We start from the raw sequence: 24,490 nt of genomic DNA, 5'->3' as shown, positions 1-24,490 counted from the left end.
GTCGACGCATAAACGTGGTCGCCTTGTTTATGCGTTGAAAATCAACGCATAAACAGAAAAACACGTTTATGCGGCTATGCCACTATGCGGTGTTACACCGCTAGACCTACTTCCATTACAGCTTAAAATCAAAATTTTCTAATATCTCTTATTTTCCATTTGGCTTAATTGTCTCACAAATCAATTTTTTACACATCATTTCGCATTGGCTCAAACGCTGCAATTACTTTAAAAAGAACATTACTGTTCTTTAAATACAGAACAGATATCGCGATTCAAACTGAATTGCCAGCGAGTTGTGTTCCTTCGCAATGGATGCCTGCTTGATATGCAAGTGTATTCAGGTCTCGTCAACAAATTTGAATTTAGTTTTCAATACGACGATCATTAGAAAAAACTATGGTACAAATTGATTGCGACTTAAAAGTGAGGAGAAAATAGTTGAAGACATTTTGATTAGCTCACTGTCGTCATTGCCTTAATTACTCTTTTACTTGTAATAAAATTGAGATAAATCCACAATGTGACTCAGATGTTTTTAGTTAATAATAAACATTACATTAAGAATCTAAATTTCGTTCTACCTGCCGTGTCGAGGCGAAATGTTAAGAAACTAAAACTCTTTCTACTTGCCGTGTTAGGTCGAGGCGAAATGTTAAGAAACTAAAACTCTTTCTACTTGCCGTGTTAGATCGAGGCGAAATGTTAAGAAACCAACACTCTTTCTACCTGCAGTGTTAACATGGTTAAGTCGAGGCAAATTGATGAGGAACTGCTTCATCAAACTCGATTTCGAGATATTTTGAAGTGTTTCAATGATTTACCATGAGTCACGTGATAAAAAAGGACCAGCCAACATATCTTTTTGTAAAATAAAACTATAAAATATGTTTCATAAAAAAAGCAAACTTCACGAACAAACAATTGTATAAACTGATTAAAGAGCAATGAAACATCAAGATTACGGTTTCCAAGTTTATCGTGTATATCTTTAGCTTGTGAAAGTCACGTGATTAGTACAGATAAATATGTCGACTCTTTTTTTTAAATTTACTAGGACTGACACGATAGACAGACCCTTGTAAATTTCGAATTGGTAAAATGCAAAAGATACATGTGTCGGAATCGATGGAACGACTTATGGAACGCCGGCACTGTCTTTCGTAGTCCAAAAACTTTATTATTGTGTTTGATTCTTATTACACTATGTACCAAGTGCTTTACATGGTGTACAAACACAGTTATGTCAGTTTATCTTTATATGTTGTGGTTTTGTACTTATATTATGCCAGTTGTAATTATATTATGCGGATACATATTTATATTATGTAAACATTTTATTACGCTATGTGCATGCTTTATTATATTATGTCCATACTTTATTATATTATGTGCAAATGTCATTATATTATGTGGGTAAAAGGTCAAGATTGTTATGACCGTAAGGTGAACATGCGCAGTTTCCTACCGATAATTTGAAAACGCCTAGGCCTGGAGACAACGAATTTGGAAATGGTTCTTCAAACATGACCAGCACCTTAACTATTTTGACGCCAGTTAGTCAAGGTCGTTTGTTGACCTTGCGCTAAAAATCAGGTTTCGTTCAATTGCTGAATAAAGTTTGTATCCAGGTTCTTCTAACGTGGTATGCTGGTAACTGCATCTGCTTCCTTTTAATCATGTTTCAAAAACATTCGCGGCGTCTTTGATGCGTTTCATCAAAATTAGTCTCGTTTCGTTGTGTATTTAATCTGGCATGTCCACCGAAGAAGATACACGCGTTTCCATTCTGTAATCAGAATCGTCTGCATCCAAATCGCAAAGGAATTTGAAATTCCTTGTCAAAATTTAAAATGTCTTTGTTACGACCCGTCTAGTAAATATGTAATAAATAAGATAGAATTCCACCAAATAGTTATTTTCGTTTAGTTACTCATCTGTCAAATAAAACGGAAAACGATACAAGTATTGTCAATCCGATATTAGCAGATCTGTGGGTATATATCATGGGTTATTGCCGATGTGACAGACAACATTAATATTCCTGAGTTAACCCTTCTTTGTGGTCAGTGAGCCGAATTGCATTGCCGATGGCATTCGTTTTCGATTTGTTGTCAAAACAGCGTAAGCATTGACACAGAAGGTTTTTTATATGGCATAGATATGGCTATTAACAAGTAGTTTCAGTGGTAAATGTGTAGTTTCAAGACAAAATTCAGCCACACTCATCTTGCTTACCATTGTTGAAACATCAAGTTGGCGGGACACTGAATGTTGGGTTTGCCATGAATTGTGGTGCTGGAGAACGGCATCCATGTCCGCATTTCTCATTGCAATTGGCGACGCAAAACTCATTTCGGTAAAGTATCTTGTAAAGTTATTTACATAGGATATGGATAGGATGATTCGCACTGAAAATATTCATTCCAGAACTAGTACACAGCCGTACAGGAATAACGTCTGTGATGTACACATGTTGGTCATTTCCTGTGGACATGCAAATTATATCTTTGTCTATTTAATTTATCTTTTAATTGCAATGTTTTTGACCCCTTTAAAGGATATGTTTGGTTGTAATAGTCTGCACTGGATTGAACGTTTCTTACAATTTAGTGAAACGTGTCTTTTGCTGTATAAATGTGTAAGGGCGGCATGTAGCCTATTAGAGTAGCTCCGAATCCTAGGAATAAAGATAAACATACACAATATCCGCGGTTTTGAATGACAGACGTCAAAATGAATGCCTACAATACAATAGCAATTCGTTTGGTTATTTCTACCGAGACCGGTCTCTAAATGGAATCTGTCCAACGAGCTTCAATAGCAATTACCTAATATTCGCGGCATAGCATAATCCCAACTCTAAAATCCGACCTTCCGACAAGCGGTGGAGATTTATTGCTTATTTATACAATTTCCAACACAGTGCCATTTCAATTTCAAAGTCGAGTTTTCTTGATTTATTTTGTATTTGGCCAAATTATCCCAAAATCCATTTCGGGAGCGCCTTAATGGATGATGTTTACCTTTCGGAATGAGTTCATTTCGTTTAATGCAAACATTTATCAACATAGAACAAGTAACTTATTGTCCTTTACTTGTAGTTTTAAATCAGGATTAAATGACGCTTTGTTTACATCCAAAATTAGAGCTTTTGTAATGCACATGAAGTACCTTAATATTTAAAACGAACAACATCGTTTTGCACAAATCGGCTTTACCTGAGGTTATCGCTAATAATCGTTATGACGAGTCCAAACTAGTCTTTTTTGCTGTTGAACTCGGTGAATATAGTTCATCGATAATTAACTATTTCGACCGCCTGGAAAATATGTCGTTGATGCGAAAGAAGATCCTACTAAAAGTTTATGAACAGTTATACTTATTCAGATTCTAATTTGCCAGATACAAGCAACGACAATCTGAAATTAGCGCAATTGTCTGAGTATAGCATAGCAAGCGTCATAGCCGACGGGTCTGACTATACTAATTTCTCGTTGCTAAGTATATATATGTTTGTGATCTATGAAAACATCGAATTGTCTCTATTGTATTAAAGGTTTGAGAAGGATAGAAAATAACAGAAAACATAAATTAAAAACTGTTGATTTTTTTTTTTTTGTTTTTTTTTTTAATTTATTACTTTATATATAATGTTGATACACCTAATAAAAATTGTGATCGTGGCCATAAAGGCTCGCAAAATATTTTCGATCCGATATGCTCCTGATGTGAATGTGCACAGACTAATCAACTCAGACATATTACAAACAAAACAGCACATATATACCATAAACATAAAAACACAGACATACCACATACAAAGCAACACAGACGCAGCACAGACAAAACAACACAGACATACCACATGCAAATCATCACAGACATACCACATGCAAAGCATCACAGACATACCACATGCAAAGCATCACAGACATACCACATAAAAAGCAACACAGACATACCACATAAAAAGCAACACAGACATACCACATACAAAACAACACAGACATACCACATACATAACAACACAGACATACCACATACAAAGCAACACAGACATACCACATACAAAACAACACAGACATACCACATACAAAACAACACAGACATACCACATACATAACAACACAGGCATATCGCATACAAAGCAACACAGACATACTACATACAAAGCAACACAGACATACCACAAACAAAACAACACAGACATACCACAAACAAAACAGCACAGACATACCCCATATAAAACAACACAGACATACCACAAACAAAAACAACACAAACATACCAGATAAAAAAGCAACACAGATATACCACCGACAAAACAACACAAACATACCACGGACAAAACAACACAAACATACCACATAAAAAGCAACACAGACATACCACACACAAAACAACACAGACACACCACATAAAAAATACCACAGAGACATACCACAGACAGAACACCACAGACATACCACAAACAAAACAACACAGACGTACCACATAAAACAGCACAGACATACCACAAACAAAACAAGATAGACATACCACATACAAAACAACACAGACATACAACAGACAAAACAACACAGACATAACACATGAAAACAGCACAGACATACCACATAAAAAACAACACAGACATACCACATACAAAACAACACAGACATACCACAAACAAAACAACACAGACAAACCACATAAAAACAGCATAGACATACCACATAAAAAGCAACACAGACATACCACATACAGAACAACACAAATATACCACAAACAAAACAACACAGACATACACAGACAAAACAACAGAGTCATACCACAGACAAAACAGCACAGACACACAACCACAAACAAAACACAGACATACCAAAAAGTAAAACACAGGCATACCAATGACAAATAAACACAGACGTACAGAAAAAAAATCAACACAGAAATACCACTTACAAACAACACAGTCATACCACATACAAAACAACACAGACATACCACAGACACATCAACACAGACATACCACAGACAACACAACACAAACATACCAAAGACAAATCAACACATAATATACCGAAATCAAATCAACACAAACATGCTGCATACAAAACAGCACAGATGTACCAGAAACAAAACAACCCAGACATACTGCAGACAAAACTATCGGACATAGCACAGACAAATCAACAAGGATGTGTAAAGTAACACAGATATTCCAAAGACAAAAAAACACAGACATACCACAGACAAAACAACCCATACATTTACTTACAAATTAACACAGACATACCACAGACAAAGCAACACAGACATACCACATACAAAACAACATAGACATACCACATACAAAACAATATAGATATATAACAAACAAATCATCACATATATACCACAGACAAAACAACACATACATACCATAGTCAAAAAACACAGACATACCAAAGAAAAAATACAAAGACATAACGCATATAAAACAACACAGACATACTTAAGACAAATCAAGACAGAATACCAAAGACAAAAACGCGCAGACATGTGTAACCTTTCGTGCTTATTCACTTTGTAAACGCCTTGATGGGTTCGATATTTATTTTATTTATATATGGAGAAAAAACCTATAACAAACAAATTGTATTTTAGAGACATTTTAAAGAGAATAATTCGCATATACAAAATACACAATTACGAACGACATGCTTAATGGAATTTAAGACAATTGAAAAGATAAATAGCTTATCAGGACAGCTATGATGTTTTTTATAATATAGTCAAATTTAGTATAGAAATACGATCTGTCTCTTACGAGAAGCAAATGTGAAATGACATAAAGAAGAAAGGAAAGGGACAAAGGGGGAAAAGGATTTAATAAATTGTGCATAGACCGTGAATACAACAATTATGTAAGTAAAAGGTGTTCACTGCCATGACAGGATAATTAGTATTCACACTCAAGCTAATCATATATAACGGAACATACACGCCTGAGAAACACTCGCACTACTTATAATTTAACACCTGGTTACACATGCCCCAAACAAAACAACACAGACATATCACCTATTAAACAACACAGACATACCAAATACAAAACAACACAGAAATACCAAAGGCAAATCAACACAGACATACCACAGACAAAACAACACAGACATACCACATACAAAACAACATAGATATATCACAAACAAATCATCACAGACATAACACAGACAAAGCAACACATACATACCACACTTGATGCAACACTTACATATCATAAACAAAACAACAAATGAATACAGACACTACACATACAAAACAAAACAGACATACCACAAACATAACAACACATACATACCACAGACAAATCAACACAGACACAACACAGAAAAATCAACAACAACAAAAACACACACCAAAGATAAAATCAACACAAACATACCGCATACAAAATAAGACAGAAATACCACATACAAAACAACACAGATATACCACAAACACAACTGAACAGACACACCACAAACAAAACAGCATAGACACACCACAAACAAAACAGCACAGACACACCACAATCAAAACACCACAAACATGCCGCATACAAAACAGCATAGACACACCACAAACAAAACAGCACAGACACATCACAATCAAAACACCACAAACATGCCGCATACAAAACAGCATAGGCATACAGCAAACAAAACACCACAGATATGCCAGAAACAAACCCCACAGACATACCACACACAAAACAACACAGACACACCACACACAAAACAGCACATACATACCACACACAAAACACCAGAGACATGCCGCTTACAAAACAACACGGACACACCACAAACAAAACAGCACCGTATAAGCCTAATGTTTAAAACAGGAAATTTAAAAAAGTTATTCTCTGTGTTTTTGTATTGACTGGTCGCCGGTCACACGAGTTCGTTATTTTAGAAATTTACTTTCTGTGAAAACGATTTATATACACTCTGTGGTAGTAAATAAGCATGTGAGAATTTACGGGCATATTGTGAATATTAGTTTAAATTATGCATTTGATAACACAGATAAGTGCCTTAACACGACATTAATTGACTATTTTAAATTTAAGTGATATTAGATGAAAGTTCAAAGCGTAATTCACACGATTTAGAACAAACATTAATGAATAAAAGTAGGCCGAAAAGGATCAGGCCGAAATGATATCTCGGCCGAATCGACCCGACACCAATAATTTTATCTGTGATAATGCAAGGTCTAAATAATTTACGAATGCCGGAGACGACCGAGTAACTACGATCTAGAAAGTTGATTAAACCGTCATAGTTCGGCTATGTCCGTGTTTATTCGGAATGTAAACAATTGTTAGAATATTTAAACGTATGTTTACTGTCATTATGATAACAAACATATATATTAACGCTTAAACATATTCAGCCGCGTCTTTGATGTCTTGCATCAAAATTCGTCTTGTTGTCACTCTTAAATAGAATACCGTTAACACCGATGCTAGTTAGGATGTTAGCATTTCTTTTCTCGTACTGCCAAGTAAAGGCTGGTTAATGTTTGTTTATATGCATATGCCAATGTAATTGTGACAAGGCCTATTTGCAGGCACAGCGCTGATGTTGGGCGACCGCTTAAGTTTAATAAACAAATTAACAAAGTTTTAACAGCATAGTGCTCGAAATTATTTTTCAAAACTCGTTCTTAGCAACTAAAAAATGTTTAGTATGACCCCGTTTTATTATTTTTTGAATATACAATGGACGCTTACTTTATAAAGAATTATATTTGAGTGAAAGTCTGCGATGTGATAGCAATTCGTCTGTGATACAATAGCTTTTCATTTACGTATTTCGCAATTGGGCCTCCTCACTGTGTGGGAACGGACACCGGATATAGCTCAAAAAGTGATAAATATATTTATCAAAATCGAAGAGTTTTGAATAACTTGATCCTGTGCAATATACGAGTATGATGGAAATGTGTCTCCTCTTTTGTATAACAGCCCAATTCTCGCAGAAAGTTGCATAATCGCTCACAAATGTTGATTTATGTGGTACGATTTCAAACATAAAACGTCAAATTGAAAATCAGAATAAAAACTGAATCGAGCGATTTCAATGTATACTAAATACATTATCTAGTAATGTTTAAGATATCAATACGATATCTTTTGTTGTTATGGAGATATGGTGGAACTACTACGTATGCCTTGTGAGCTCAGTAAGCAGTAGCGGTCACGGATGGCGGAACTATTGCATATGCTTGTGAGCTCAGGAGGCAGTAGCGGTCACGGATGGTGAAACTACTGCATATGCTTGTGAGCTCAGGAGGCAGTAGCAGTCACGGATGGTGAAACTTCTGCATATTATGTTTGTGAGCTCAGGAGGCAGTAGCGGTCACGGATGGTGAAACTTCTGCATATGCTTGTGAGCTCAGGGGGCAGTAGCGGTCACGGATGATGAAAATACTACATATGGCTTGTGAGCTCAGGAGGCAGCAGTGGTCACGGATGGTGAAACTACTTCATATGCCTTGTGAGGTTATGAGGCAGTAGCGGTCACGGATGGTGAAAATACTACATATGCCTTGTGGGGTTATGAGGCAGAAGCGGTCTCGGATAGTGAAACTTCTGCATATTATGCTTGATAGCTCAGTAGGCAGTAGTGGTCACGGATGGTGAAACAACTGCATATGCTTGTGAGCTCAGTAGGCAGTAGCGGTCACGGATGGTTAAACTACTACATATGCCTTGTGAGCTCAGGAGGCAGTAGCGGTCACGGATGGTGAAACTACTACATATGCCTTGTGAGCTCAGGAGGCAGAAGCGGTTACGGATGGTGAAACCTCTGCATATGCTTGTGAGCTCAGGAGGCAGTAGCGGTCACGGATAGTGAAACTTCTGCATATGCTTGTGAGCTCAGGAGGCAGTAGCGGTCAAGGATGGTGAAAATACACCATATGCTTTGTGTGCTCAGGAGGCAGTAGCAATCACGGATGGTGAAACTACTTCATATGCCTTGTGAGGTTATGAGGCAGTAGCGGTCACGGATGGTGGAACTACTACATATGCCTTTGTGAGCTCAGGAGGCAGTAGTGGTCATGGATGGTGAAACTTCTGCATATGCCTTGTGAGGTTAGGAGGCAGTAGTGGTCACGGATGGTGAAACTACTACATATGCCTTGTAGGGTCAGGAGGCAGTAGCGGTCACGGATGGTGAAACTAATACATATGCCTTGAGAGGTTATGAGGCCGTAGCGGTCACGGATGTTGAAACTATTACATATGCCTTGTGAGGTCAGGAGGCAGTAGTGGTCACCGATGGGGTGAAACTACAACATATCTTTATGAGCTCAGTAGGCCGTAGTGGTCACGGATGGTGGAACTACTTCATATGCCTTGTGAGCTCAGTAGGCAGTAGCGGTCATGGATGGTGGAACTATTGCATATGCTTGTGAGCTCAGGAGACAGTAGCGGTCACGGATGGTGAAACAACTGCATATGCTTGTGAGCTCAGGAGGCAGTAGCGGTCCCGGATGGTGACACTACTTCGTATGACTTGTGAGGTTATGAGGCAGTAGCGGTCACGGATGGTGAAACTACTGCATATGCTTGTGAGCTCTGGATGCAGTAGCAGTCACGGATGGTGACACTACTTCTTATGACTTGTGAGGTTATGAGGCAGTAGCGGTCACGGATGGTGAAACAACTGCATATGCTTGTGAGCTCAGGAGGCAGTAGCGGTCACGGATGGTGAAACTACTGCATATGCCTTGTGAGCTCAGGAGGCAGTAGCGGTCACGGATGGTGAAACCGCTGCATATGCTTGTGAGCTCAGGAGGCAGTAGCGGTCACGGATGGTGAAACCTCTGCATATGCTTGTGAGCTCAGGAGGCAGTAGCGGTCACGGATGGTGAAACCTCTGCATATGCTTGTGAGCTCAGGAGGCATTAGTGGTCACGGATGGTGAAACTACTACATATGCTTATGAGTTCAGGAGGCAGTAACGGTTACGGATGGTGAAACTACTACATATGCCTTGTGAGCTCAGGAGGCAGTAGTGGTCACGGATGGTGAAACTACTACACATGCTTATGAGCTCAGGAGGCAGTAGCGGTCACGGATGGTGGAACTACTTCATATGCCTTGTAAGGTTAGGAGGCAGTAGCGGTCACGGATGGTGAAACCTTTGCATATGCTTGTGAGCCCAGGAGGCAGTAGCGGTCATGGATGGTGAAACTTCTGCAGATGCTTGTGAGCTCAGGAGGCAGTAGCGGTCACGGATGGTGAAACTTCTGCAGATGCTTGTGAGCTCAGGAGGCAGTAACGGTCATGGATGGTGAAATCTCTGCATATGCTTGTGAGCTCAGGAGGCAGTAGTGGTCACGGATGCTGAAACTTCTGCATATGCGTGTGAGCTCAGGAGGCAGTAGCGGTCACGGATGGTGAAACTTCTGCATATGCCTTTTAAGGTTAGGAGGCAGTAGCGGTCACGGATGGTGAAACTACTACATATGCCTTGTAAGGTTAGGAGGCAGTAGCGGTTACGGATGGTGAAACTACTACATATGCCTTGTGAGCTCAGGAGGCAGTAGCGGTCACGGATGGTGAAACTACTATATATGCTTATGAGCTCAGGAGGCAGTAGCGGTCACGGATGGTGGAACTACTTCATATGCCTTGTGAGCTCAGTAGGCAGTAGCGGTCACGGATGGTGAAACTACTACTTATGCTTATGAGCTCAGGAGGCAGTAGCGGTCAATAAAGACAGGTGAATAAAACCGATTATTATTTTGTCCGCACCGTAATGTTGTAACTTTTATTAAAAATTCACTCACAAACATTAATTCTTCTACATTCCTCATATATCAGATATAAAGGAAAATAAGATCTGATATTGGTATATCTGCCTTTATATATCATTGGTTATTGCAGTCTTGACTGATAATATTCATTTTCCGATTAAAATATATCCTTTATGTGAAGGGTCGAAACGCCGATGGCAGCCAGTGTCGATTTGTTGTCAAAATATGTGCTGTATTGAACTGAACAGTTTTCTTTATTGTCGAAAGAAATATTTAAAAAAAAACATATGCGCATGCGGAAGACCATAAACACGCTACAACCCATCTGAAACACTCCATTGCATTGTAAAATACCAAGGTTTCTCAATCACAGAGTTTTGTGGTCATAAACTAAACTCAGACGTCACTCCGGGGTATTTGCAAATGACTGACCTCACCTCCCCGGAAGCTCACTGGTCCGTGTCAAACCGAAAGAAGTTAACACATTAGTCAACATATGGTATTAACATATCATACCAGTAGCTCCCTTGCTTGACGCTTGGCATTAAAACGGAAGTTATGGGAAAATGCTCAGTGCTTTATACCGAGCACGTTAAAGAACCAAAAGGTCTCTTCGCAAAGAGCTAGGGTTTCGAACCTGGATCTCTTGTATCTCACTCTGTTTCTTCAAGCCATTATGTAAAACTCAAATAAACAAACTTCGATTCTCGGCTTCTGCGTATGTGAATTTGTTTTGTAGTCACAAATTATGGCTTATGTAAGTTTGGTTTGTAGTAAAAGAGCCGGACAAACGTGTTTCCTACCTTGTTTCGGTACAAAACTCGTGAGAGATTAATATATAGAGGATAACACCGAAACAACTCGTGAACACCAAAAGTAAATGAAACAATATGTATCTCGTGGCTCGAGGTTTTTTGTGCTCACTCGGTAAAATCAATTGCGATTTTACTCTGAAACAAACTTTTTCTTTTCATTGTATGCCTTCAAATGATATAAATAGACAGTAAATTGTAGTTTTAGAAAGAAAAAAACGCCGAATCGGGCCAAATCGGGATCGAAAAAACTTCGGCACCCAAATTTTAAAACTTTTGTTTTATTCGGAATGGTTTCAGGATCCTCGGCATCTGTTTGGGACGTTCGAGAAACCATCGCAATTAACTCGACAACCTATCCAACATTCCAGAATTTTATCGCCAACGATTCGGCAGATTTTCAGCATGTTCTGCAAGGTTAATGCAACCTATCCGCATGATCAGGAAACATTCGGGAGCCAATTCCGAACTGTCGGCATTGTTCCGCAAATCGGTTACTTCGGATAGGTGTCGTCGTTTATAACTCAACCTTCAATCTTTCATATGCTACTCCGCGTATACATGCGAATACATGCCGAACGGGCCCGATGGCAAGGCTTCGCCCATTATTATTTGATTAATGATCCCGAACGGTTCTCGAAACTAGCAAACATTTATCGGCAACCCTTCCGCAAAACATCGGGACTGTATTGGACTGGAGTTATAACTAAACAAGCATAACTAGCCATTATTAGTCGGCGCCGACTATATTTTATATTACTTTAGAATTATTCCAACAAAGGGACTAGTTCATAAATTGCAGAACAATGCTTTCAATATTTTCCACGTTGCATGATAAAATGTGAAGTTTCGTATGTTTTATAAAACTTTACACTTTAATTGATAATGAAACCTTAAATTATAATAGCCCTGCTTATCATTTTGAAAATTTTGATTTTAAATACCAACTCAATCATAACAACTGGGCCATCTCCGACAAACTTGAGATAGATACAGGCCGAGGTGTTCCGATTGATACCAAGTTTTTCAAATTTTATTCATACTCTTGGTCCACATGGGCATGAGAGGTAAAAAACATGTATCAAAACATAAAACAGCAAGAAAAAATATAAATATGAAGATGAACAGCAATAAAAACAAAACAAACAAACATATCAGCATATCATGAAAAGTATTTTAGAATAAAATAAGGAAGATGATTCAAATAATCCAACTTCCTTCCAAATAGATGAAGGTTACACGGTACTATTACAATATCCTTCATGTTTATAAACCTCCTACGCAGTAATCTCCCTTGATTAAAGCAAAAAGGCGAGTTTTGAAAAATTAACAATGAACTTAATTGTTTGTTTTAAAAATGTCGTTCGAAAGAATGAACTCCAGATAATTCCCTCTTAATGTATAGTATTTTAATCCCCGTTCTATTGACTCATAAGAGTAAAATGTGTTAGAAAGACATATACAATATATAAAGCCAGAAATTCACATAACATGCCGGTACAAATTAAAGGTGAATTTCATGCTATTGAAATTCATGTATTAGACCAATGCCTCTTATTTCTTCCGAAGAAACGTGTGTATATTTTAGTATAATTAGTTCGTACCGGAGGAATAGCTTGGAAAAAAACAGAATATCTATAATTCCGGGCTTAAACTATTGTAACAATATTATCAATCATAATTATAATTTGCCCTTCGAACATATGTATACCCAACATATTACCATTAAAATAATAACCATTTTTTGGTTATCTACATATACGTTTTTCTTCTAATTTTATTGCGCCGACTTGATGCTATGCATCAAACTTTTTCTCGTTACCTTATGTGCGCGCCTTATAGTTAAACTTCTGATAAACGCTACTGTACTGGTTGAGAAGCAGTTTCCGACAGTTTTTAAACGTTTTTATTGAATTATTTATACGTGTTTAAATATCTACTGAAAGTGTTCACATTTTATATAACTACAGCTCAAGTTGCTATTGTCGATATATTTCTAACATGTGTGACGTCACATATAGTGTATCTAATAGGGGCGCAAAGTGGGTACTTACGTTGTTCTGATTAGCTTGTAATGAGAAGCAGTTTCCGACAATTTGAATGCGGGGCATATTTGAGGTGCCTGTTGTGTGTTTGTATTATCCGTTTATTTAATAAACTAAATATAAGACTGTAATAAGAGAAATGTTATTTAATTTTTCAGCATTTACAAAAAATTTAAACCTTAAAATTTACGACATTCAATTCATACTCGAAATCAGGCAGAGACTGAATATCAATGATTTTTTTATTCATTTCTGATGGAAACTTGTGTTTGTATACATTTAAGTGAATGTGGATGCGAAACAAGCATGACACCAGTGTTCACAAATATGTACACAATGATCATCGTTTGTATAAGTCAATTAAGGAAAACCTTGTAGCTATTCATAGATATGCAAATTAGGTTCACACGCATGCGCAAATACGCTGCGCGTGCAGATCCCCCACGTGCAAGTTTGTGTACAAAATGAAAAATAAACATTAAACATTAAATAATAATAAAAGTTTCTTACGTGTCTCGGTAAGAATTTCAACTTTTGATTGCCTAGTTACCATATAGCTGAATTGCAGTACATTCTTTATGAAGATCTAAGGAAGGTACGCGAAAAAGCGATTTGTCGGAAACTGCTTTCCGTCGGAAACTGCTTCTCAACCAGTAGAGATTTCTTTCATATTTCTGGAGTTTCCGGTACGACGCAGTTTTGCTTTGAATGCTAGATGAGTCATAACTTCATATTCGAAATTGCTAATATTTTGACAAATGCAAAGTGATGATTATAACACAGTGTACGAAATGATATGATGCAGTTACTAGTAATTTGCATTAAGTCGTACGTGTATGCAGTTTGGTTTTAGAATGTCGCCAGGTTTGTTTAAGTTACCATACACCTAAAATCAAACGTCAAACGTACACCTTAAATCAAACGTACAAACGTACACACTAAATCAAACGTATCCATTAAGTCAAACGTACAAACGTACACATTAAATCAAACGTACGCATTAAATCAAACGTACACATTAAATCAAACGTACACATTAAATCAAACGTACACTTTAAATCAAACGTACACATTATATCAAACGTACACATTAAATCAAACGTACACATTATATCAAACGTACACATTAAATCAAACGTACACATTATATCAAACGTACACACTAAATCAAACGTACACATTATATCAAACGTACACATTAAATCAAACGTACACATTATATCAAACGTACACACTAAATCAAACGTACACATTATATCAAACGTACGCATTAAATCAAACGTACACATTATATCAAACGTACACACTAAATCAAGCGTACACATTAAATCAAACGTACACATTAAATCAAACGTACACACTAAATCAAACGTACACATTATATCAAACGTATACATTAAATCAAACGTACACATTAAATCAAACGTACACATTAAATCAAACGTAACAAACGTACACATTAAATCAAACGTACACATTAAATCAAACGTACACATTATATCAAATGTACACATTAAATCAAACGTACACATTATATCAAACGTACACACTAAATCAAACGTACACATTATATCAAACGTACACACTAAATCAAACGTACACATTATATCAAACGTACACACTAAATCAAACGTACACATTATATCAAACGTACACACTAAATCAAACGTACACATTATATCAAACGTACACACTAAATCAAACGTACACATTAAATCAAACGTACACACTAAATCAAACGTACACATTAAATCAAACGTACACATTATATCAAACGTACACATTAAATCAAACGTACACATTATATCAAACGTACACATTAAATCAAACGTACACATTATATCAAACGTGCACATTAAATCAAACGTGCACATTATATCAAACGTACACATTAAATCAAACGTGCACATTATATCAAACGTACACATTAAATCAAACGTGCACATTATATCAAACGTACACATTAAATCAAACGTGCACATTATATCAAACGTACACATTAAATCAAACGTGCACATTAAATCAAACGTACATATTATATCAAACGTGCACATTATATCAAACGTACACATTATATCAAACGTACACATTATATCAAACGTACACATTAAATCAAACGTACACATTAAATCAAACGTACACATTATATCAAACGTACACATTAAATCAAACGTACACATTAAATCAAACGTACACATTATATCAAACGTACACATTATATCAAACGTACACATTAAATCAAACGTACACATTATATCAAACGTACACATTAAATCAAACGTACACATTATATCAAACGTACACACTAAATCAAACGTACAAACGTACACATAAAATCAAAAGTGCACATTAAATCAAACGTACACATTAAGTCAAACGTACACATTAAGTCAAACGTACCATTAAATCAACGTAATACACTGCAATGACATTATGTTATATGTATCCAATATCCAGCAGTGAAAAACACACTAAATATGTTCACGATAACTTATATCGATAGTTGATGACCTGTAAAATTATATATAACAATGTATATAAACGTATTTTGGTACTTAAGATTTGAAGATGATGCTGGATATTTTAGCTTTCAGAAAACGGTAGAATTCTGTATTTTAGACAAAACAAAACAAATATTTACATAGTTTCATACCTAAAAACTACTGCTCTGCATTTTTGAAGACCTTTCAAATGATTATAATAATGTATATAAATGTTATTATTTCATTTTATTCAGAAGGAATTCAACTGCTGAATTGTGTTTGTTCAAGAAAATGAACTAAATCATCCATGTAATTGAATCAAGCCGCTGTTGGGGTCTGAATCATACACTCAAGTCTCGGTGCTCGAGATCTCAACAAGAAAAAAAAAAGAATTAAGCCGTTATTTCTCGAATGAAAATTCCGGGAAATGTCGTGTAAAAGCAAAGTGCAGTTTCGTTGGTTAAGACTACGAACAGTGCGTTCAAACGTGGAGTCAATCAAAGGAGGCAAATAATAAAATAAATATTACGATAGCATGCTTTTGAGTTGAATTATATCACGTCTGTCGAGGTCACGTATCGGGCGAGACGGCTGCATGTTAATATCATGATCGGCGGCGATACATCTCACACTCATAAATTTATGTCGTTCTGAGTGGATTCAATTCACTCCTTTGTCATATGCAGACTTAAGACACCATAATTCAATTGTAATCTTACACTGGTTTCACGCCGCTGTCAGAACTCATTTTAATTCATTCAACTTACTTGAACAAACCCTGTAATTTATCTAGGTTATATATATATTTCACAGGTTTCTAATACATTTCGCGCGGAGCTCTGCATCTCAATTGACAACGCATCCAAAGTGTTACGAACATGTTGTTATATACCACTCATATCCTTACAATGTCTGTTTTTAACGCAGGACTCGCGATCGGACGAGATCAAAGAAGGCAGTGAGGGGACCTCAACGCTGGATAAAGCCGATCTGGAGTCCTCTATGCCACGACGTCAACCGGAGTTCATATTCCTCCACTACAGGTTACCCCCTACTAAGTTTACATAAACCGTAATTAGTTTAACGCCTGGTCGAGCCAACATTGTTTATATAAACATAACTCCAAACGGGCGGGGATTGGTGGGAAATCTCAGCAAACATGTATACCGCATTTAAGTTTGCTTAAAAGAGGTTTTATAGTTTATCTCTTATTTATGGTGAAGTGTTGTTTGTACAAACCTTATTTTACAGTTACATTTTTAAAAACAATCACTACTTCACTTGTATCTCTATAATACTTTGTCTTGTTCATCTTTTTAATTGTGTCGTATCCTACCAACAGTCCGTTCAAAGCCGTTTGGGACTGGGTCGTGCTTATCCTAGTCCTGTACACAGCGGTCTTCACGCCCTACCAGACCGCCTTCCTCCTGAACGAAGAGGACGCCACAATGACGAGGAACAAGGATGCCGCCACCCGGACAGAGAGTCCCGAAAGCTCCCGGGCTAACCCACTCGTCATTATAGATCTCATAGTTGACCTCATGTTTATAGGTAAGTTTCCGAGATAACGCACTCGTCTTCATAATTCTCATAGTTGACATCATGTTTATAGGTAAGCTTCCAGAATAACGCACTCGTCTTCATAATTCTTATAGTTGACCTCATGTTTATAGGTAAGTTTCCGAGATAACGCACTCGTCTTCATAATTCTCATAGTTGACATCATGTTTATAGGTAAGCTTTCAGAATAACGCACTCGCTTCATAGTTCTCATAGTTGACATCATGTTTATAGGTAAGCTTCCAAAACAACCCACTCGTCTTCATAGTTCTCATAGTTAACATCATGTTTATAGGTAAGCTTCCAGAATAACGCACTCGTCTTCATAGTTCTTATAGTTGACCTCATGTTTATAGGTAAGTTTCCGAGATAACGCACTCGTCTTCATAGTTCTCATAGTTGACATCATGTTTATAGGTAAGCTTCCAGAATAACGCACTCTTCTTCATAATTCTCATAGTTGACCTCATGTTTATAGGTAAAGCTTCCAAGATAACCCACTCGTCTTCATAGTTCTTATAGTTGACCTCATGCTTATAGGTAAGCTTCCAGAACAACCCACTCGTCTTCATAGTTCTCATAGTTAACATCATGTTTATAGGTAAGCTTCCAGAATAACGCACTCGTCTTCATAGTTCTTATAGTTGACCTCATGTTTATAGGTAAGCTTCCAGAACAACCCACTCGTCTTCATAGTTCTCATAGTTAACATCATGTTTATAGGTAAGCTTCCAGAATAACGCACTCGTCTTCATAGTTCTTATAGTTGACCTCATGTTTATAGGTAAGCTTCCAGAACAACCCACTCGTCTTCATAGTTCTCATAGTTAACATCATGTTTATAGGTAAGCTTCCGAGATAACGCACTCGTCTTCATAGTTCTTATAGTTGACCTCATGTTTATAGGTAAGTTTCCGAGATAACGCACTCGTCTTCATAGTTCTCATAGTTGACATCATGTTTATAGGTAAGCTTCCAGAATAACGCACTCTTCTTCATAATTCTTATAGTTGACCTCATGTTTATAGGTAAAGCTTCCAAGATAACCCACTCGTCTTCATAGTTCTTATAGTTGACCTCATGCATATAGGTAAGCTTCCAGAACAACCCACTCGTCTTCGTAATTCTCATAGTTGACCTCATGTTTATAGGTAAAGCTTCCGAGATAACGCACTCGTCTTCATAGTTCTCATAGTTGACATAATGTTTATAGGTAAGCTTCCAGAATAACGCACTCTTCTTCATAATTCTTATAGTTGACCTCATGTTTATAGGTAAGTTTCCGAGATAACGCACTCGTCTTCATAATTCTCATAGTTGACATCATGTTTATAGGTAAGCTTCCAGAATAACGCACTCTTCTTCATAATTCTTATAGTTGACCTCATGTTTATAGGTAAAGCTTCCAGAACAACCCACTCGTCTTCGTAATTCTCATAGTTGACCTCATGTTTATAGGTAAAGCTTCCAGAACAACCCACTCGTCTTCGTAATTCTCATAGTTGACCTCATGTTTATAGGTAAGCTTCCAAGATAACGCACTCGTCTTCATATGTCTTATAGTTTTCTTATAGTTGACCTCATGCTTATAGGTACGTTTCCAGAATAACGCACTCGTCTTCATAGTTCTAATGGTTGACCTCATGTTTATAGGTAAGCTTCCGAGATAACACACTCGTCTTCAAAGTTCTCATAGTTGACCTCATGTTTATAGGTAAGCTTCCGAGATAATACACTCGTCTTCATAGCTCTCATAGTTTATATCATGTTTATAGGTTAGCTTCCGAGATAACACACTCGTTTTCATAGTTCTCATAGTTGACATCATGTTTATAGGTAAGCTTCCGAGATAACCAACTTACCACCGTATAGTTGACCGTAGATCTCATAGATGAACTATTGCTTATAGGTAAGTTCATGAGACAATCTACTCGTCATCATTTATAACATAGATGACCTCATGTTTGTAGGTAAGATCGCGATATATCCTACTCTTTATCGCATAATTGACAATATTCTCATTTTGAAGCTGCCTAGATAACCCACTCGTCATCATAAAACTCATAGTTTACCTCATAATAACTATTTATAGGTAAGCTCCAGAGATAACGCACTCGGCATATACCCCAAAACAATCCACTCGTCATCATAGATCGCGTAGTTGGTATTATGTTTGTAGGTAATCTCCCAAGATACTAGTAACCAAATCGTCATAATACGAGTACATGTATATCTCATTGATATCACGGTTAACGTCATGTTTATGTATAAGTAAGCTCCCGAGATAGTCCACTTGTCGTATATATATATATATATATATATATATATATATATATATATATATAACTTGAGATTTTGCTTGACCATTGCACCTTGTAGCGGACATTCTGATCAATTTCCGGACGACGTACGTTCACAACGGTGAGGTTGTTGTAGACCAGAAGCGGATCGCCTTCAACTACCTCAAGGGCTGGTTTGTAATCGACACCATCGCCGCCTTGCCTTGTGATCTCCTGCTTTTCGGGTCTGGAACAAGCGACGTTAGTATTTAGTAATGGCGTACCATTTGTGTTAAAGTCTCCTATAATGGCAAAAACCGATTGTGCCGAATAATTTCACTTCTTAATATAGAGGTGCATTGATGTATATTGTAGAGGTGAACCGCTATTTTCATAGCAACAGGTCTAAATATAGACGTGCAGGGATAATTATTAGATCGTGGTGCACGTAACATATAATAAAAGGCGACTTTTGACCCTATTGGTACGTAAACTAGTACGCTGACCACATTGACTGTTAACGGTAATGGAGGGATTTTGCTTCTCTAAGTTACAATAGTCTTCCAGACGAATTCAATTCTTTATATAATAGGGGGTTTCGAAATGTAATGTTGTCTACATTTTTTACCTGTAAATGTTTTGAAATGTTAAAAGAACAGTTTCATAGAGTGAAACCAAAATGACATGAACTGTACATAGAAATGAATAATTAGAAGAAATCTGCATATGCATTTACTTTTGACGCCTTACGTTCACAGATTATATCACCGAAATGTTTTGTGAGTGCATGAGCGTGAAGTTAGCACCGCAACACTGCAGCACCGCGGTAATATCCCCGCAACCGCGGTGCTAGCACCGAATCACCGGAATTTTACCAAAGTATATTAATAAGTGTTATTTTAGTTTAGCATAGGCGTTGCTCTTGGTCATAGGTCACTAAACTGCGAACCTATGTCATGGCATAGGTCAATTGGATGCGATTTTAGGCAGGCTCTGGGTTTTTGATACCTTTAGGCTATTTCCCTAGGCATTTTCCATCAAAATTTCAATTATGTGTAGCGGTGATACCTTAAAAATGAGAAAGGGGACCACTAACACCTATATCACAGCGTAGCCTAGGCCTCAGTCATGGCATAGGTCAATTGACTGAGAGTTTAGGCAGGCTCTTGGTTTTTGATGCTTTTGGCTTTTACTAAAATAATTTAACATCAAATTTTCAATATTTTTTGCGGTGATACCTTAAAAATGAGAAAGGGGACCACTGACACCTATTGAATAGTATAGCCTAGTCCTCAACCTAGGTCATGGCATAGGTCAATTGGATGCGATTTTAGGCAGGCTCAGGGTTTTTGATACTTTTAGGCTATTGCCCTAGGAATTTCCATCAAAATTTCATTTATTTGTAGCGGTGATACCTTAAAAATGAGAAATGAGAGGCCATTGACACATATACCACAGTGTAGCCTATGATTAAACCTAGGTCATGGCATAGGTCAATTGGTGTCAATTTGATGTAAATTATTTTAGTAAAAGCCTAAAAGTATCAAAAATCAAGAGACTGCCGAAATTCGCAGCCCATTGACCTATGCCATGTCTTAGGTTAGTGGTCCCCTTTCTCATTTTTAAGGTATCACCGCTACACATAATTGAACATTTTATGAAACAATTCCTAGGGTAATAGCCTAAAAGCATAAAAAACCAAGAGCCTGCCTAACATCGCAGCCAATTGACCTGTGCCATGACTTAGGCTAAGGCCTAGGCTACACTCTGGTCTAGGTGTCAGTGGTCCCCTTTCTCATTTTTAAGGTATCTACGCTACACATTAATGAAATTTTGATGGAAAATGCTTAGGGTATACCCTTAAAATATCCAAAACCCAGAGCCTGTCTAAAATCACAACCGATTGACCTATGCCATGACCTAGGTTGAGGCCTAGCCTATACTGTGGTATAGGTGTCAGTGGTCCCCTTTCTCATTTTTAAGGTATCACCGCAACAAATATTGAAAATTTTATGTAAAATTATTTTAGTAAAAAAACCTGCCTAAAATCGCAGTCAATTGACCTATGCCATGACATAGGTTCGCAGTTCAGTGACCTATGCAATGACCAAGAGCAACTCCTATGCTATACTAAAATAACACTTATTAATATTCTTTGGTAAAATTCTGGTGATTTGGTCACAGAATTTTATCCGGTTAGTTATTATTTTAATAATGTTTTATGGAATAAGGCTAAAGCCTAAATATATCGAAAAAAGAAGAAACACATTGCACAAGCAACGCAGACACTAAACACGAAAAACATAACGTACAAGTAACACCAACACTGGAGAAGAGAAGCATACCGTATAAGCAACACAGACACTGAACAAGAGTAACGTAACGTACAAGCAACACAGACACTGAACAAGAGTAACATAACGTACAAGCAACACAGACACTGAACAAGAGTAACGTAACGTACAAGCAACACAGACACTGAACAAGAGTAACGTAACGTACAAGCAACACAGACACTGAACAAGAGTAACGTAACGTACAAGCAACACAGACACTGAACAAGAGTAACATAACGTACAAGCAACACAGACACTGAACAAGAGTAACATAACGTACAAGCAACACAGACACTGAACAAGAGTAACGTAACGTACAAGCAACACAGACACTGAACAAGAGTAACGTAACGTACAAGCAACACAGACACTGAACAAGATTAACGTAACGTACAAGCAACACAGACACTGAACAAGAGTAACATAACGTACAAGCATCACAGACACTGAACAAGAGTAACGTAACGTACAAGCAACACAGACACTGAACAAGAGTAACGTAACGTACAAGCAACACAGACACTGAACAAGAGTAACGTAACGTACAAGCAACACAGACACTGAACAAGAGTAATGTAACGTACAAGCAACACAGACACTGAACAAGAGTAACGTAACGTACAGGCAACACTGAACAAGAGTAACATAACGTACAAGCAACACAGACACTGAACAAGAGTAACGTAACGTACAAGCAACACAGACACTGAACAAGAGTAACGTAACGTACAGGCAACACAGACACTGAACAAGAGTAACATAACGTACAGGCAACACAGACACTGAACAAGAGTAACGTAACGTACAAGCAACACAGACACTGAACAAGAGTAACATAACGTACAAGCAACACAGACACTGAACAAGAGAAACATAACGTATAAGCAACACAGACACTGAACAAGATTAACGTAACGTACAAGCAACACAGACACTGAACAAGAGTAACGTAACGTACAAGCAACACAGACACTGAACAAGAGTAACGTAACGTTCAAGCAACACAGACACTGAACAAGAGTAACGTAACGTACAAGCAACACAGACACTGAACAAGAGTAACATAACGTACAGGCAACACTGAACAAGAGTAACATAACGTACAAGCAACACAGACACTGAACAAGAGTAACATAACGTACAAGCAACACAGACACTGAACAAGAGTAACATAACGTACAAGCAACACAGACACTGAACAGAGTAACATAACGTACAAGCAACACACACGAGTAACATAATGTACAAGCAACACATACACTGAACAAGAGTAACGTAACGTACAAGCAACACAGACACTGAACAAGAGTTACATAACGTACAGGCAACACAGACACTGAACAAGAGTAACGTAACGTACAAGCAACACATACACTGAACAAGAGTAACGTAACGTACAAGCAACACAGACACTGAACAAGAGTAACATAACGTACAAGCAACACAGACACTGAACAAGAGTAACATAACGTACAGGCAACACAGACACTGAACAAGAGTAACATAACGTACAAGCAACACATACACTGAACAAGAGTAACGTAACGTACAGGCAACACAGACACTGAACAAGAGTAACGTAACGTACAGGCAACACAGACACTGAACAAGAGTAACGTAACGTACAAGCAACACAGACACTGAACAAGAGTAACGTAACGTACAAGCAACACAGACACTGAACAAGAGTAACGTAACGTACAAGCAACACAGACACTGAACAAGAGTAACATAACGTACAAGCAACACAGACACTGAACAAGAGTAACATAACGTACAGGCAACACTGAACAAGAGTAACATAACGTACAAGCAACACAGACACTGAACAAGAGTAACATAACGTACAAGCAACACAGACACTGAACAAGAGTAACGTAACGTACAAGCAACACAGACACTGAACAAGAGTAACATAACGTACAAGCAACACAGACACTGAACAAGAGTAACAGAACGTACAGGCAACACTGAACAAGAGTAACAGAACGTACAGGCAACACTGAACAAGAGTAACATAACGTACAAGCAACACAGACACTGAACAAGAGTAACATAACGTACAAGCAAGTTACCGCCTAAGACTGTGTTTTTTCCTGAACAAGAACAGTATTACAAAAATGACGCAGTTGATAAAAGACAGGTAAAAGTCATATGAAACAAAATAGCGTATTCGTTATGTCACGCAAATAAATA

At 37.5% G+C, this 24,490-nt stretch overlaps 1 protein-coding gene across 1 annotated transcript in view; it reads left to right on the top strand.

The window, feature by feature from the left end:
- Positions 1–24,490, top strand: part of LOC128206161 (potassium voltage-gated channel subfamily H member 7-like) — a 66,529-nt gene that overhangs the window by 11,019 nt on the left and 31,020 nt on the right. The window contains exons 2-4 of the mRNA XM_052908458.1: positions 17,047–17,162; positions 17,462–17,670; positions 20,059–20,219. Of these exons, the coding sequence (XP_052764418.1) occupies positions 17,122–17,162; positions 17,462–17,670; positions 20,059–20,219 (411 nt within the window). The 5' untranslated portion in view covers positions 17,047–17,121. The remainder of the gene's footprint in view (positions 1–17,046; positions 17,163–17,461; positions 17,671–20,058; positions 20,220–24,490) is intronic.

This window comes from Mya arenaria, chromosome 10 (genome assembly GCF_026914265.1).
Source record: "Mya arenaria isolate MELC-2E11 chromosome 10, ASM2691426v1".
NCBI classification, from domain to species: domain Eukaryota; kingdom Metazoa; phylum Mollusca; class Bivalvia; order Myida; family Myidae; genus Mya; species Mya arenaria.
The sequence above is the reverse complement of the archived record's forward strand: the minus strand, read 5'-3'. Positions and strand labels throughout refer to the sequence as shown.